Below are 18,520 nucleotides of genomic sequence, written 5' to 3'. Positions count from 1 at the left end.
TTTAGATTGAGTAGTTGATTTAGATAGAGCAGTTGGTTATGATTGAGCAGTTAGTTTAAGTAGAGCAGTCAGTTTAGGTAGAGCAGTTAGTCTAGGTAGAGCAGTTAGTTTGGGTAGAGCAGTTAGTTTAGGTAGAGCAGTTAGTTTAGTTAGAGCAGTTGGTTAAGATTGAGCAGTTGGTTAAGATTGAGCAGTTGGTTAAGATTGAGCAGTTAGTTTGGAATGAGTAGTTGATTTAGATAGAGCAGTTAATTTAGATTGAGCTGTTGGTTGAGATTGAGCAGTTGGTTTAGATTAAACAGTTGGTCCAGATCAAGCACTTGGCTGGGATGAGCAGTTGGTTCAAGTGAGCAGTTGGCTTAGACTGAGTAGTTGGTTTAATTTGAGCAGTTTGTTTAGTTTGAGTAGTTGGTCTAGTTCAAACAGTTGATTTAAATTGAGCAGTTGTTTAAGATTGAGACTTTGAGTAATATGTTTAGATTGAGCAGTTGATTTAGATTAAGCACTTGGTTTAGTTTGAGCAGTTGGTTACATTGAACAGTTGGTTAAGATTGGGCAGTTGGTTCAGATTGAACAATTGGTTTAATGTGAGCAGTTGGTTTAAACTGGGCAACTGGTAAAGGTCAAAAATCCTAATTGAGTAAAGTTTAAAATTGTGAGCTGAGGAGATTCAATTGGAGAGCTAAAGTATGTTTTTGCGCCGCGCCAATTGCGGTGCAATTGTTTCAGGATGGCCGACTGTAACGCGCGATGAGCGGCGAGAGAGAGAGAGAGGGAGAGAGCAGCGAGTAGTGGCGAGGCGAGGCGTGTCGAGCCGAGGCGAGGAGAGGTGCGGAGAGGAGAGGAGAGGAGAGGAGTGTTGGCTACGCATAAAAGCGGTTGTCGGGCCGCGTGCGTGCATTATTACGTGTAGTTTTGAGTGATTTATTTACTGCATATAATCTTGTGAATATCGGAATTAAAGTCCTGTTGGTTTATACAAGTTAATTTCTTTTATTTCTGAGTGTCGTCACAATATTTTTAAGTATAGTAATATACCTACGAAATGACAATTCCAGTAATATTCTGTAATTGTCGGTCATTCAATTAACCGGAATGCCGGTTACACCCATTCCCCGGTGTGTACACAATTCTTTAATTGGAGTGACTTACTTTTATTATGAGTATAGTTTTGATTAGTCATAGCATGATCTTGTGATATAAAATATAGTATAATGCATATATTTTGAGATCTCACCCGCCATAGTTCTATATAATGCCAAATGTCATGTCAAAACTACGATTTGTCCTTATTTGAAAGGCGAACCGTGGACTTCGTCTGTGTTGGTGTTAGCTGGCGGGCGTGCTCTGCCTTTTTGGAGTGTTTTTTTTTTGTTAAAACTGACTGGAAAGCGCTCTAAGGGGGTACCGTGCGTGTGTCGGCGAGCGCCGGCACAAACGGGGTCCATACTTGTACAGTTTCCCTAACTTGTCACAAATAAAAATAACTACAAACTTGAAACTGGCTAATCTTTGTAAAGCCAGACGAGAGAAAGAAAAAAAGGCGAACCGTACTTTTAACGTGACAGTTGACACATAAAATGGCGAGTGAGATCTCAAAATGTACGCACTATATGCACACATACATTGGAAATCAGAAAATTAACTTCCTATACGGATAAAGCGTTTTATAGATATACGGCAACAGGTTGGCAATGTGCCTTAAATGCCTAAAACGTTTCCTGCTGGAATACGAAAGTGGTCCCACTTTAAAATAAAGATAATAAATATATTTTTCCGTAAGTAGTAAGCAGGGTGATTAAAGGAGGTTAGTAAACATAAGATTTATTTGCGAAATAATTATCACCCTTAACTTCTTTAAACTTTTGCGTAGGCTGAATTTTTTTATTGAGGATTTTCTAAGAATTTTCTTTCAATCTTGTCTAATAGGTACTCTTGCTAAACTACGAATACAACAAACAAAGTCAGTCAAAACGGTCGAGACTTTCTCAAGTGATGATCTTTCAACTATATTTGAATTGTATTGATATTAATTGGCAATTGATTTGTATTGATATCTATACATATAATAAAATTGTAGAAAAGTGGTGTCTGTACAATGGAAATATTTTAAAAAAAATTAGCAGGGGTTGTTATTATATCGATGCCGAACCCGAAATTGTAATTAATTTTTTTTTGTCTGTTTGTCTGTGTGTTTGTGCACGCTAATATCAGAAACGGCTTATTCGATTTAGATACGGTTTTCACTAATATATTGTAGTAAGCTTCACTTAACATTTAGTGTTTATTTCATGTCAATCGGTTCATAAATAAAAAAGTTATGTCAATTTAAAGAATCACGCTGCCTGAAAAGTCACTATTCCACGCGAACGAAGTCGCGGGCACAGCTAGTAGATAATATCACACTAATATTATAAAGGCGAAAGTTTGTATGTGTGTGTGTGTGTGTGTGTGTGTGTGTGTGTATGTTTGTTACTCCTTCACGCGAAAACCACTGGACGGATTCGGCTGAAATTCAGAATGGAGATAGATAATATCCTGGTTTAACACATAGGCTACTTTTTATCCCGGAAAATCAAAGAGTCCCGTGGGGATTTCGAAAAACCTACATCCACGCGGACGAAGTCGCGGGCATCAGCTAGTAATATAATAAATACATAACCGACGATATTCCAAGACAAACTAAAATTTTAGCAAAAATAAATGATGATTATTTTAGATATTTTCATCTCATTACGTAGTCAAACGAATTAATGTTATATAATATGTTAGTCGTCTCAATTGCTGCTTCTTCTTAGCTAATTATCTTGAAGCATGTACGAGTAGGAATCTGAGGAATTTTCACATTTCACGGTCAGGTCAGACTGGCTTGTAGACTCTAGGAATTTTCACATTTCAGACTCGTTTGATATCGTAAATATATGTCCTCCCTATAGTGTCACCTTCCCAATACTTTGGGACCCAAACCTATATCGATTTTCAAAAATACGTGACATGTAGCTCAATCAGTTAGGTACCTTAGTTTTTCTATCAGTCTCCTTTATTTTTACATCCGCTAGATTATGGCCACGACGTCGTCCGCGTGGATTTAAGTTTTAAATCCCGTGGAAACTCTCTGATTTTCCGGAATCAAAAGTAATCTATGTCTGTCTCTAAGATACAAGCATCTCAGTACCAAGTAGAATGTTGCCCGAGAATTTGTCCATGTCGATTTAGGCGTTTTAAAAATCACGTGAGAACTTTATCGGACCAAAAGTACTTCCCCGGGGTGCAAGCTATCTATCTATACTCTTTCTCTACTATACCAAATTTCGTCAAAACTAGCCGGGTCATTCCGTTTATCCCCCCTAAAATACCCCTAGGGTGGATACCTCCCCATCTAGATGAAGGGGATGATTTAATTACGTAGGTTATCCTAGATCAATATTATTATTGGTCACATCTGTAGCAGATAGTAGCAAGCGCTCACTCTCATAAATCCCTGTATGATTGGCATGCGAATCTTTTACTGTCATGCTACGTGGGCTGTTTGGAGATCCGGGGAAATAAATCTGTTACTTGTTATACCTACCCACTCTACCCTTCACCCTAATATTTATTCATTACGTGACATCCAGGACCCTTATTAAATGGATGACAAGGAAATAGGTACCCTCATATTATATTCATTTGTCATTGTAATGCAATGTGTTAACGCTGCGCTGGTGTTTTGTTTATTTTAGCGCATTGCTTTAAATCCATGAAAATCAATAGCAAATCAAAAGCAAATCTCCAAAAATACTTTGATTTTACCCACTGTCAAAAAATACCTAATATCATACAACCTATGCACCTAATATTGAAAGTCTAGGACGATTTGGCGAACCTAAGTACTTTGTGCTTATTATAGGTAAGCAGGTACTCTGACACTGAGTAAGATCTATAGAGCGCACTTTGACTTTGCTCAGACTTAATACACTGTTAAAACGAGACATCGTTATACTGCTGGCATAAATTTGTCTCGTTTTATAACTGAAACTTTATAATTCTAAAGTGCGCTCTATAGATTTCAACCTAAATCTATGCTCTGGGTTACCTAACAGTTAGGAATAGTCGAATGGTGCGGGATTGGATATTGCTTCCCAATGTGTTTTTCCAGTAATTCATAGGTAGGTACCTACAGAACTAAAAAAAATAGTTTTCAAGCTTTATTCTTTAATGCAAAACAAATTGTTATCAAAAATACAAAACTCATCACTTTAAGTACCAGGTTAGTAAAAATTTCGTTACAACCGCTTTTACCGCAGCAAAGAGGGCAGACTAACCACATATACCGCGTGTCTTCATACAGATGTACCAGAATATCATCAGAGTAAAGGAGTAAATACTCTTGAAGTGGTTTCCACACATATATCAGGGAACTCTCTAGTATAGTCAGGGATAACGGTATCTGAAAAGTAAATAATCACGATTTTAATTCCCGGCTCAGATTATTCCAATTTAGTTGTCCAGCCAGTTTAACTTATGCTTAGCACTAAACTATGGGCCTCATAAGAAAGTTCAGAGTCACTCAGCGGGCGATGGAGAGAGCTCTGCTTGGAGTTTCTCTACGTGATCAAATCAGAAAGAAGGAGATCCGTAGGAGAAACAGAGTAATCTACATACGAGTTGTTCAGTGGTATTTCGCGCATTGTTTAAAAGAATCGATAGAAGTGGGAGTCCGAAGGTGCTAGAATGGTGGAGGTGCTAGACTGCGTTGAAAGAACCCTCACCAGGTGAACAGGCGACACCAAACGAGTCGCAGGGAGCCGCTGAATTCAGGCGGCGCAAAATCGTGGCGTGTGGAAGTCCCTAGAAGACAGACGGACAGACAGACAAATGATCTTCCTATAGGTAAGAGTTCCTTTTTTCCTTTTATGGTACGGAACAGTTATTTTTATAATAGGTATAGTCTAATAGAAATTATAAACACCTCACCTCCACTAAAAGACATGCTGGAAAGAAAGTCGTCCGGGCTATGATCCCGGGACACAAAGGAAATCCTTTCAACAGCAAGCATAGAGTTAAAAGGAACACCAACTTCGATTCTGGATGCTCTCCTTTGATGAGGGTAGCTGTAATATAAATTTTTTAACGTCTTTATAAGTAAGAAAAAACGATTTAAAGGAGTGAGGATGATTTTTAAACTCTCGCTGCGAAACAAAGGAGGACACAGGCCCTACCGTAATTCTGTCATTATTATTGTAGGTAAATCCGTCATTTAATATGAATAGAAACTGGAACAGGACAGAAACTCACAGTTTATGTTAACGAGATAAAAGGCTTCAGAAGATCTTCAGAACATATGAGTAGTTACGTGCTCAGAATATGACAGTGTGTGTTGTTCGAGCCAAATCGAACTCTGATTCTTACCGTTCAAAACAGCCAGTCTGATAAAAATCGGACCGTTCGGTTGTCTCCGACTTAACTAGCACACTTGTGCTATTAAATAGAAGAAGCAAGAGCACCATAAATTCAACCAATAAAAATGGTTGCGTCGAACGCTATGCATCAATCAAAATGTACCCGGTTTCTGATTTGTTTGTACAAGGCTCCACATAGTGGACATGTTTGATGGACGTCCTATTGTGGAGTTCTCTCTACATGTTTGTCTACTGACAGTATTTTGTGAGAGAAACAAAGGCTTTCCGCGACCAGTAGGTACCTATTCTACGTACATTCATGGTTTTTACTGTGATTATTCTCGAGTTCTTGGCACGAGTCTAAAGGAACTAAGTAATATTATACTTACTTGATACTTAATTAAGGAGATTAATAGTTTACTAGATAAAAGAACAACCATAACTTTTAATTTAATTTAGAATATTAATTACTGTTTTATAAGAGTTATTTATTGGCGAGATAAATAGAAATAGGTGAATCTATGCCATCTAATAACTAAGCATAAAACTTGTATCTATTAGCAGTTGGTCCCTACTACCTACGACAATATTGCAATGGGTGGTGTTTTGATTTCAGTTTACTCTTAGAGCGTTGAGCTATTACCAATATTTGTGGATAGCAAAACTATAAAAATATTTATTTACTTGTTCATTTGCTCAAATGCAGGTTAAAATAGAAATTACAATTTATTTTGGTATCACCACATTTGCCATTTAATATACCAAAAGTTGATCAAACAAAACGTATGCTTGCCGAAACCCGGGATCGAACCAGGGACCTTTAGATCTTCAGTCTAACGCTCTCCCAACTGAGCTATTTCGGCTGTAATACCAGTTACAATAATGCAGTTTACATACAACTGGTGCTCAATTACCTACCACCGCGTCACCAAGTCCCCACGTCATATTGTGCACAAAAGTGTTCGGGGATAAAAATCTCTCTGCCCCTTGCCAGTTGCCAAGTTGCCAGATCATAAGTAACATGATCAGGCATGGTCAATTATAATTAATTTAAAACTTAATAGGTAATTTAATTTATGTGGTTAGGACTCGATAAAAATTTTCAAAAGAAAAATAAAACCGACTTCAAAAACCAAAAACACTAAAAAGTAGAAAATAATTTTTGTTTAGCTACACATGTAATGTACCTAGGTATGAAGTCGAGCGAGCATATTAAAACAAAATTAGAAATCCAAGAGTGAAGCTCGCCCGACTTCATACCTAGGTACATTACATGTGTAGCTAAACAAAAATTATTTTCTACTTTTTAGTGTTTTTGGTTTTTGAAGTCGGTTTTATTTTTCTTTTGAAAATTTTTTATTTCACAATTTTTAGTGGCCCCACTGTACTATAATATGCTATGCCCAGTTAAAACCCTACTGTTTACTAAGCTATTACAGTGATCGCGAGCAATTTGCTCCTATCCATTGAGGAGTTCTGTTCTCCATCTCCGAAGATATTCATCAGATCTTCACCAAATTTATATGGGACCACCTGCACAGTATACCCTTTCAAACAAAAAAAAATTTTCCAAATCGGTCCAGGGGCCTTTGAGTAATCGGGGAACATACATAAAAAAAATAAAAAAAAAAAAAAAAAAAAGATCCCGACGAATTGAGAACCTCCTCCTTTTTTGGAAGTCGGTTAAAAAAACGAAAAAATTTAAATCCATCTCTAGCCCTCACTACCCATAAATGCAAAAGCGTGTTTGTTTATTCGTTTGTCCTTCAATCACGTCGCAACAGAGCAACGGACGAAAAACGACATAGGCTACTTTTATAACGGAAAATCAAAAAGATCCCTTAGGATTTTTGAAAACCCAAATCCAGGTGCATGAAGGGGCGGACTTCAACTGTCTCAATATTATAATAATGCAAATTGTATCTTGACATGCCCGCAATGCGTCGCAGATTTGTAACAAACATTGGATACGCCAGTCACATGTGGGCATAATATTACAGGGTAGAAAATCCAATCCCCTCAAAATATTAGATTTTCTTCCCAAGCATGTCACCGTCCAATTTCCAAATCGGTTTGGTAGATGTGGTGAGTGGCAGAGACGTAGGTATATAGCTCAAGTTTGACGGTAGTTTCCAATAAGCTGGTACGAGGATATACGAGGATATATGACCATAAGAGTAGCTATGGATGTGAATTGTATCCATCTGCCTTGTCTGATCATACACTCGTAATTTCCTTAAAAACCAGCCATGGAAGAGATACCTTTTCGCCCACATTCATATTAATAGTCATGCTACTTAGATATACAGCCTATAAATACAACACGAGTAAAAGTCCTATACTCACAGCTGTTAGGTAGTAAGGTCAGCTCATAAATCAGCAGGGAAAATGCAATTACTATTGCAGCTGTGCTTGTCATAACATGCTTATAGTTTTCTGTTCTATTAATAAAGAAAATAGCAAACTGAAAGACGATGGAAATTTCTCTATAATAATATTATACTGTAAATAAAATATTAAATATTGCATAAGGGCATAAGACACTCTATTGTTGTGACAACTTTTGATGGTATTTGACATCATTTTCTTCAAAGAGAATATAAGTTATAACCTTGGATGAATAAATTATTATAACCCATAATTGTACGTTATAATTATCTTTTATATGTCGATGTTTTTAGAGTTAAGTAGTGTAGGGTAGTAGGTACTTATCTCATTTTTAGGGATCCGTATCTTCAGAGAAAAAGTAACCCCTATAGGGTCCACTTTGTTGTCTGTCTGTCTGTATGTCAAGACCCATTAAGGACATTAAAACCTATCGGGTAGGTACTTCCCGTTGACCTAGAGTCATGAAATTCGGCTTGTAGCAATGTCCTATAGCACAAGTAGAGGGTTAAATCCGAAAACCGTCCATTTGTTGTTACATCAGAAGAAAAATAAAACTGTTATTTTCTTTTACGATGCGCGAAGGTACGGAACCAATGCTTCAACAATAAATAACTCCTCTCTTGAAAGCTGGTTAAAAAATACTTAACTAAAGATACGAGTCATGTGATACGGAGTTTCAGCCTTGAATAAAACAAACAACCTTTTTTCTCCGGCCTGACAAAGTACACACAACCTTTTAGCTATTTTAATTAAAGCCGGCGATGCAAAACCGAACTAATCGACCGGTCAAAGCGTGTTTACGTACCATCGGGTCTTTATACTGGGTCTTTTAAATCATTTTGGACCTTTTACGGTCCCTTGTGGGACCAGATCCTTAATTACTAGGTACTGCGTTCCAAAACAAAACCTCTTTTCATGTATCTTCTTATAAGATTTTGCCTCGTAGAAACAGAATTTCTTAACAGAAATGGGTAAGTAAAGTATCGTGAGGAAACCTGTATTCTTGCGAGTTCTCTATAATGTTCTCAAAGGTGTGTGAAGTCTGCCAATTTGCACTGGGCCCGCATGGTGGACTATGGCCTAATTAAACCCTTCTCATTCTGAGAGGGCATCCGTTTTCAGTAGTGGGCTGGTAGATTAATCGCGATGATATCGCCATCTTTTATGTACTACCAGGCGACGACGCGAGCAACAAGATGTGCAAGAGCCGCAAAATTGGAGCACACAATTGAATAACGCATATAAAAAACAACGAAAAACACAGAAAATAAACTAAAAATATTAAGAAACTACAGAAATAAAAAAAGAATTAATATTTACATTAAATACGGTCGACCAGTTACAAAACACAAAGTGTATTTCAATTCGTTTTTCAATGCTGAAAATGCGTGCATATCATCGGCAGCAAGGCTCGGCCGCATCGTGGAATCGATTGCATCGAAAAAATGCTGCTGACAACTTCAGCTGGGGTCGGCGTTGACGTGACCTCGACTTACGTATCTTTACGGTGCATTATGATCGTCTTCTTCTTGTTAGTTTGTCGGCTATGCAGGGCACTTCAGACCCTGTATCACTTTGACCGTTATCGATCTATTGTGATCGCCAAACCAAAGAAATGGTGCATATGATGTTACTTACTTCACTCGAATATTCAATAGTTAGCCTAGGGAAGGTCGGGGGTTCGAGCACACACTTCTAACTTGTCGGAGTTATGTGCGTTTTAAGCTATTAAATATAACTTGCTTAAATGGTGAAGGAAAACATCCTGAGAAAATCAGCATACTTGGACTTCTCCATAATCTTCTTAAAGGTGTGTGAAGTCAACCAATCTCCACTTGGATAGCGTGGTGAACTACGGTCTATGACCAAACCCTTCTCATTCTGAGAGGGGAACCGTGACCAAGAGTGAAACTGTTATAGGTTGATGATGATGGTGATGAAAATGCGTCCCTTGCAGACTCTCTCCTTGCCTTTGACAGGTTTGACAGGTCTTGTGGCCATGTGCCATCTTTTTCATAGAATTACTTCCTCCAAAGCCTGGCAATTTGGATGTTTGAACTATTTCTATATACCTACTTATTTCATCACGTATTCCCACTCTCGAAACAGCGGAATTCGTGTAAACTAAGTGCGCTTTGTCGTAAAAAGAACATAAAACATTTTATAGTAGCAAAGGATTTTGCAATGGACTCGTCTGTAAAATCAAGTTTTTATGTCTTGAAATCTAAGCAGTTATAATCTACAGTTACTGTACATTAAAAAAAAACTAACAAACAAAAGATGACAAAAATGTTAATTAATAAAATTTGTGTTCTTAAAAACTTTAGTAGTTTGGTTCAATATAAAAGTTAAGGTTAAAATAAATTATACTATGAATTCATGCATCGAAAATGATATTTAAACAACAGATAAATCACAAAAATAAATAGAGAGGCATCGCCTTTGTTGCAATTTTATAACTTGCCATAAATAACAAACATAAATCTTTAATACTATTTTCAGTACGTACTATGAGCGAAAATATAAACAGGAGGTATACGTGAAAATACAAGTACAAACAAAAATGTATTTTATGAAAGAAACTATATACAGATTAGTTATGTTACACAACTTAGTTTTGAATTTAAATGCACAAGAATTTAAAGATGAATATTACAGTAGAAATTCATACGCTGATATAGTTGAATCTATTCCCCAAGGTGTTGTGAATAGTGGTGAAAGTTATGTAAGCAATGATGATGATGAAAAACTTAACGATGAAGATATTGTATCACTGTTAGAAGAGAGGTACAGATTCATGAACGATAACACATCGACACGGTATCAGATAAGAAAGGATGATAAAGTTTACCCAGGTAATATCAGGTTAAAAATTCATACGAAACTAGAAAAAAAATGTTAGTTTGAATTAAAATTGTTTGGTTTTTGTAAAAACTCTAAATTATTTCTTGTCTTACACATTTTTATCTACACTTGTATTAAAAATGACTACCTAATTATGGGCTTTGACTTATGATTAAGTTATGACGCTTTCAACGTGTGCATTATGAATTACTTATTATTCTTGTACACGGGACAAAGTCCGGCTACACTTTATGAGAGAAAATGATCTAAATCGTGAGATGAATACAACTACTGGATTGTATCCTTTCAGTACATAGATAGATAGATGAAATCTTCATGACACACAAAAACATGATAAGGAACACAACACAAAAGGGAGAAATAGAAAAAAAAACAATTATTGTGTGCAAAGACGACCTTATTGCTTAGAGCAATCATCACCTTTGCTGAAAGGAGAAGCTAGTATGAAGCTGTTTCAGTAGGTACAGGTTATACGCAAGTCACCGTCATCAACTGATAGATGTTCACAGCTTTCATACGCCACACCGCCTCATGGCTTCCTAAGACTCATTTGATGTCGTCTGTCCACCTAGTTGGGGGTCTGCCAACGCAGCGCTACCCGATACAACGATACAATACCCGGGTGGTACTCATAAACTTTATTAACTGTGTTTTTAGGGATCCGTACCTCAAAAGGAACAATCATATAGCATCACTTTGTTGTCTGTCTGTCTGTCTGTGCGTCCGTCCGTGCGTCCATCGTGTCCGTCAAGAAAACCTATAGGTTACTTCCCTAGTATTATTAGAGTAGTATACTTAATTCTAGTTGACCTAGAATCATGAAATTTGGCAGGTAGGTAGGTCTTATAGCACAAGTAAAGGAATGAATCTGGATAACCGTTTATTTATGGTTAGATCATAAAAAAAATTAAAATGTGTTTCAATTTTCAAAGTAAAATAACTATATCAAGTGAGGTATCATGTGAAAGGGCTTTGATTGTACATTCTAAAACAGATTTTTATTTATTTTTAAGCATTATATAGTTCTTGATTTATCGTGCAAAATGTCGGAAAAAATACCCGTGTACGGAACCCTCGGTGCGCGGGTCTGACTCGCTCTTGGCTGGTTTTTATGTTTGACCTTTAAATTAAATTCGAATTCAACATTATTATTCCCAGAATCGAACACCGATCGTAAGCTTGCGTGGGCTTTCCGCGCCTACGCGGTGCGTCGGATCGTGGGCGGGATGGAAACCAGTATCTGCATGTACCCGTACAACGTCGCCATCTCCAGGAACGGCAAGCACTGGTGCGGTGGTTCCATCATTGATGAGCAGTGGGTGCTAACTGCTGGACATTGCTTGGAGTCGTATGTTTAATTATTTCTTGATCCTTATTTCTTTTTTTTTTTCCTTTAAATCTGGCTTTACTCTGATTAGCCAATGTCAAGTTTGTGATATTTTCAAGTTATTGAATTTATACAAGTATGGACTCCGTCTGCGCCGGCGCCCGCCGACATACGCGCGGCGCCCCTTTAGAGCGCTTCCCAGTCAGTTCCACCACCAAAAAACACCAACTAACACAAAAACCAGCCACTCTTAACAAAAAAAAAAACACTCCAAACAAGCACAGCACGCGCGCCAGCAAACGCCATCACAGACGAAGTCCTCCTTATTTCTTTGACAGCGAAACAATTTTAATTTACACTAATATTATAAAGGCGAAAGTTTGTGTGTATGTGTGTGTCTATGTGTGTGTGTATGTTTGTTACTCCTTCACGTAAAAACTACTAGACGGATTTGGCTGAAATGAATGGAAATAGATAATATCCTGGATTAGCATATAGGCTACATTTTATCCCGGAAAATCAAACAGATCCTACGGGATATCGAAAAACCTAAATCCACGCGGGCGAATTAATAAAATGATGAATCTCTGTACATCAAGTGCATCGCTTGTAACCAATCGGTTATATGGATGGGACGTGTTAGATAGTAAAGAACTGGCAGACAGACAGACACAAGAACAAAGACGTTATCGCGTTAGTATGAATAAAGATAATTCTTTATAGCGAAATCAGATTTTTTATATATGTAACGCTCAATACGTACTTAGTAAATGAACTATAGCTAAGTACGTACAACAAACCTCTTTGAGAGCTAGAACTTTTATCTCATTTAATCTCAAAAAGGATAACGAATTCGGGAAACGCGACTCCGAAATAACGAAGCGCCTTTGTAAAAGTTTATGAGCAATAATTGAGTTTTAGGTACTGACTACCTATTTCCTATTAGAAATTAATTTAAATTCTGGAACCGTGGAAGTTTCCTATTTCAAGGGATAATGTTAAATATTATCAGAATTTATTAAAAGATACCTACTTTGCAATAGTAAAATGAATTGAAGCCATAACAGTTACCATTCTCAATAGATACTTATTTACCTGTACTTATGAAACTGCATGTGATATTGTGTATATATTTCTAGACCTTCTATTTTAGTTTAGAAGGTTGTATCCAACAGATTGAGTCGCATTATGTTAGTTTATAGTTTTACTAAGTAAAATATATACCTACTTATATACTTACATAATATTTCCAGGGCACATGATGGTGATAAGAAGAAACTCCTTCCCTTCATCATTCGAGCCGGGAGCTCGTTTCACAATCGTGGAGGATATCAGGCGAGAGTAAACAAGGTTAGTGCCACCCCCCTGCGCGCAGGGGTGAGTGCAGAGGCCTTATGGAAGTGACTGGTTCCAGATTGGATTTCCGGAAGGACAATTATAATATAATCCATCTATCCATCGATCCATCCATCCATCCATCCATCCATCTATCCATCCATCCAACCATCCATCCACCCATCCGTCCATCCATCCATCCACCCATCCACCCATCCGTCCATCCATCCATTCATCCTATCTATCTATCTATTGCAATTCTACATAAAAGCGTTTGTGGTACGGAACCCTTCGTGTTCGAGTTCGACTTGCCCTTGACCGTTTTTTTTTCTAGGTCTTTTTTCCCAAGAGCTATTCTCCAGGCAATGCAGACTATGACTTCTCCCTACTACGTCTTGACCGTCCGATGCCTATCGGCCGTAACATAGCAGTTCTGAACCTGCCTGCAAAAGAATATCTGATACAAAACGATGATATCCTCATCGTCACTGGATGGGGTAGTACCCATGTGAGTACCAAACTTACACTAAACTTAGTACCTTCTTTATTAATTCGAAAGTGTATCTTCTTTAGTCGTGTGTGTTTGTTTGTTTGGTATTACTGTAATATACCACTCAACAAACTCAAAGATATGACAATGGGCATACCTGAAGCTTAACAGGGCTCTCTCCGTCACTTACTCCATACAATCGTAGTTCAAAATTCAAAATTCAAAATATTTTTATTCAATTAAACTTTACAAGTACTTTAGAATCGTCAAAATAATCTACCACTGGTTCGGAATGCCGTTCCTACCGAGAAGAACCAGCAAGAAACACGGCGGTTGCTCTTTTCAAGTGTTCAATTCTGTGCCAGTGGTGTTTTAAATTTTTCTAAAAATATGTAGTTTTAAAATTACAGGGGCTCAAAGATTTGTATGTGAATTTTTAAGACCGCGTAACTTTGAAACCGAATATTAGTTTCTAGAATATGTCTGCAAAATTTCATGGACTTTGGTTGCTTAATATTCAAATGAAATTGGAACTACGTTTGTATGGAGCAAGTGACGGAGAGACCCCTCTTAAAATAGGGTCACGGACAAAAAAGACATTTCTAGATAGATACCTACCTACTTCTATCCCGCGAAAATAAACCTCAGCATACTGTGCTAAAATAGAATTGTACCAATAACGTTATAAATCACAGTCAATTCATGTGCTTATAACTAATTTAGTAATTTTATAATATAGGTACTTACCTAGTAGTAATTAGTGGTACCCACTAGTTACTATTATGTATCGTACACAAGAGAGAAGAACCAATATAACAATTATGTACCCCACGGTACATAATTATTGTTATATTGGTTCTGCATAATGAGTAACCGATGGTTGTTGGTCTCGGTAAATTAAACTGCCATTCGAACTACGTGTTACAATAGACCGCAGATAGATAAGTAAACTGTGTTCGGAAGTTAGAACAGCTGTGGCCGTTCCAACATGTTTCCAACTAATATCTAGGTGCAATATGATATGACATTATTGATCTTTCAAACAGCAAAGTTCTGCTCTCTGAATTATCTAATAGCTATTCCACATGGAACAATAAGTAGGTAATTTACTATAATCCGGTAAAACCCGCACCCCCACTGCTAAACATTCGTGAAAAGCAAGATACCTAACAGGCAAGCAAAAGGAGCCACCACTACGCAGCACCAAACAAAAAAATTTACAACTGTAAAGTGGTGGTCCATTTTGCTTTTCCTGCGTGTTTAGCAGTGAGAAATTTTGCTGTTTTTGTGGACTATAGTGCAAATTAAGCTAATTATTCCTTGTGTATCATGGACTTCTATAGAGTACAGCCCGTTTCTACCCAAATTAAGTACATTAGGTATCTAGACTATCTAGTAGGTATACGTATTCGTATGTGACTCTTCAAACAGTGCAACTTAGGTCTTCATAATAATAAGTTAACTAACTCAGTTTATGAAATGAAATGATCAAAACATGGTTACATATAACTTTTATGGAGTCCTACGATTCATTGTAATTTTTTTTAAAGAGTACGTGTACTGTACCTACCTATCTACTTAAATACTTAGTTGTGTTAATGTCAGAATTCCGGTTACGGTCACATTCCGGACCGGTTGCGCTTCGTGCCGGTTCCTATGATGAAACTGGAAGCTTGTCAGAAGGCTTATAGATTCTACATCACGCCGAGGATGCTGTGTGCTGGATACGCTACTGGAGGAAAGGATGCTTGTAATGTAGGTAAACAGTCGACTCAATAGCGTAAGTAACTAGAGAATTGGACGTTTTTATCTCTATGATCCTACTAATATTATAAATGCGAATGTTTGCACGTATGGATGTTTGTTTCTCTTTTTTACTACACCCAAAAACTACTGGACGCATTTGGCTGTTTGGAATGGAGATAGAGTATAACCCTGGATTAACACATAGGCTACTTTTTATCCCGGAAAATCAATGAGTTCCCACGGGATTTTTCAAACCCCTATATTCACGCGAACGAAGTCGCGAGTATCAGCTAGTATGTATGTATATGTAGTATACTATGGATACGAGACAATATTATGATAGCTAAATATGGGCCTCATAAGAAAGCTTGGAGTCACTCAGCGGGTGATGGAGAAAGCTGTGCTTGGCGTTTCTTTACGTCATCAAATCAGAAATGAGCAGATCCCATAGGAGAACCAGAGCAATAGCTCAGCGGGTTGCGAAGCTAAAGTAGCAATAAGCAGGACCCGAAAAACCAATAAAAGTTGGAGTCCCAAGGTGCTGGAATGGCAACATCGCACCGGAAAATGCATATTTGGAGAGGTTTTTAATTTTTGTTAATTTTTCTGTAGACTCTGCATTTTCACTTGAACGGGCAAAAAATCGGGCAGCGGGTATCATCTATTTGGTAGAGAGACGGCTTGCATCCCGGAGACGATAAAAGTATAGGCTACTTTTATCCAGGAAAATCGAAGAGTTTCCTGGGATTTTTAAAATAACCAAAATCACCAAACATACTAGCGTTATCTATAGTGACTAATACCTAAGTGCTCGTTAGCCCTCCTTTCTTTCAAACCACATAATATGTCTCAATCCCGGTTCTTACCGCTAACAAGGTGTTAGCGGTAAGAACCGGGAAAATCAAAAATAGAGGCGTTTTATTCTAAATCCCAGCTCTTACAAACTCGTTCTTGCTAAGCGTGCCATTTGCAAAAAATGTTTTTTTTTTGTTTGGAAAGTAAAAGCCTCTTACTGATGACGATGAAAGTTTTTCTAAACTGGCTTAACTTTTTAGTTAGCTCAACCTTTAAAAGTTTTTTGCTATTGTAAATGGAACGCTACGGGAAACGCGCGGGTGCTAATCTTATTTGTGGTTCTTAGAGCCTTTTCACAATAACTGCGCGGCGCGTGTGACTTCGTCGCATCGTGAGAACCACACCAGATGTGTTGGTCGTTCTTGCGATGTGACGTCGTACCACAAGTATGAAGGGCTACATAGCCATCAGGGCACACAAGCAGCCTTTTTTGTATAACAACTAAAACTCAACTTTTTGTTCTTTAAGATAATCAATATTTTTGATTATTTCGGCTTCCAGCACGATTCAGGTGGGCCAGCAGTCCGCGATGGCGTTTTACTTGGAATAGTCTCATTTGGCGGTAAAAAGTGTGGCGATCCCAGGTCCCCTGGGGTCTACAGCAGGGTGACTGAAATAACCGATTGGGTGGAGACCACGATCAACGATAACGAGGCCTGGAAAGTTCCTGAGCTGAAAGCGAAAATAGAGAAAGCCAGGCAAAGAGAGCGCGAGTTGCAGAAGTAGGTACTCATATTATCTAGCAAACTTATTGGGACACTAGCTGATGCCCGCGACGTCGTCCGTGTGGATTTAGGTTTTATAAGAAAGGGTATATATATATATATATATATATATATATATATATATATATATATATATGGATAGTGATGTACCATGTACCTACATGACATGAATGAATAATATGAATGGTATGCAAACATTTTGAAATCATTATCATTATTCTTTGTTAGGACTTATTGATATCACTGAACAGGTAATCATCTTAATTAGGTCCGCGGGCATGCATTCCTAAATCATAATGGATACTTTTGCAGGTTTAAGGCAATAGTAGAAGAAAAAAAGAATAAAATAAAGAATTGGCTCAGAGAGACGCTTAAATCGCCAACTTTTCTAGAAGTGGCCAAGAAAAAACTTGAAGAGGCCGGATTTCATTTCAGAAGGAATTACAAAAAAATTGACGTTTCAAAGAGTATTATTGATGATACAACTATGGATGAGATAAATCTGTCTAATCTTATAAATGAGAGGATTTTAGAAGAGGGCGCAGAAAAGAATGAAGCAGAACTTCTTCTAAGAACCTTAGCAATGCAAGAGGTGATATTTAATGGGGACAGCAAAGAAGGATTTGCTTCTACGGATTTCGAAGGCAGTGAGGAAAATACTAAAGCTATTTTAGCGTATTTAATAAATAAATAAATATTTTAGCATCTACGAACTAAAATTTAGTTTCTTTCTGTCTCTTCCTTCTTCTTCATTCCGGGCTGGTTTCTGCACTTAAACGTTTCCGTCTGTTGTGCGCCGAAGTCTTCACTCCAGACATCCAACCTTGCTCCGGAAGCTGAGTAGACCGCCCAGGTTGCCGAAGGCTTATTTTTGTCTCAGGATCGTCATCATGATCAACCCACCGCCGGCTCACTACAAAGTACGGATCTCCTCGAATGAGAAGGGTTTGGCCATAGTCCACCACGCTGGCCCAGTGCGGATTGGCAGTCTTCACACACCTTTGAGAACATTGTTTAGAACTCTCAGGCAGTCTCAGGCATGCAGGTTTCCTCACGACCGATGTTTTGCTTTACCTTTAAAGCAAGTGAAAGTTAGAGGTGCTTGCCTGGATCAAGCCCCCTTTTCTGTCTATATTTATTATAATAATTACTATAATATAAAGATTTGTTTGTAATCGATAAACTTTGAAACTACTGAACCAATTTTAGTAATTATTTCACCATTAAGAAATCTACTTTATTCAGAAGAGGTAGGTACCTAACAAAGGCTATAAATTATATAATGTGTACGCGGACGAAGTCGCGGCCAAAAGCGAGTTAGCAATATTAGGAAAATCCACGCAGTTATTAGATAAAAAAAAAATACGTTCGTGGGAAAATTTATAGAAAATTACAGGAATAAGGCCAT

General features: G+C 37.7%; 2 protein-coding genes and 1 non-coding gene across 3 annotated transcripts; 1 reads left to right on the top strand and 2 right to left on the bottom strand.

The window, feature by feature from the left end:
• Positions 1-4,180: 4,180 nt before the first annotated feature.
• LOC123865143 lies at positions 4,181-7,930 on the bottom strand. The gene is made up of 3 exons (XM_045905987.1): positions 7,728-7,930; positions 4,957-5,093; positions 4,181-4,429 (listed from the first exon to the last, which is right to left on the bottom strand). The coding sequence occupies exons 1-3, from the start codon at positions 7,798-7,800 to the stop codon at positions 4,181-4,183; spliced, it is 459 nt and encodes a 152-aa protein (XP_045761943.1). The 5' UTR covers positions 7,801-7,930.
• On the bottom strand, positions 6,172-6,244 carry Trnaf-gaa. Its single transcript has one exon. It is a non-coding gene; the product is annotated as a tRNA-Phe (tRNA).
• Positions 7,931-9,724: 1,794 nt separating the features above from the next.
• Positions 9,725-18,026, top strand: LOC123865140 (serine protease 27-like). The gene is made up of 8 exons (XM_045905985.1): positions 9,725-10,624; positions 11,793-11,982; positions 13,215-13,311; positions 13,631-13,804; positions 15,392-15,541; positions 16,889-17,109; positions 17,425-17,835; positions 17,976-18,026. Exons 1-7 carry the CDS (start codon positions 10,333-10,335, stop codon positions 17,804-17,806), a joined length of 1,506 nt encoding a protein of 501 aa, XP_045761941.1. The 5' UTR covers positions 9,725-10,332; the 3' UTR covers positions 17,807-17,835; positions 17,976-18,026.
• Positions 18,027-18,520: the final 494 nt, after the last annotated feature.

The sequence above is a fragment of the Maniola jurtina genome, chromosome 5, assembly GCF_905333055.1.
Source record: "Maniola jurtina chromosome 5, ilManJurt1.1, whole genome shotgun sequence".
Classification (NCBI taxonomy): Eukaryota; Metazoa; Arthropoda; class Insecta; order Lepidoptera; family Nymphalidae; genus Maniola; species Maniola jurtina.
Note: the sequence above shows the minus strand (reverse complement) of the source record. Positions and strands in the feature narration are given on the sequence as shown.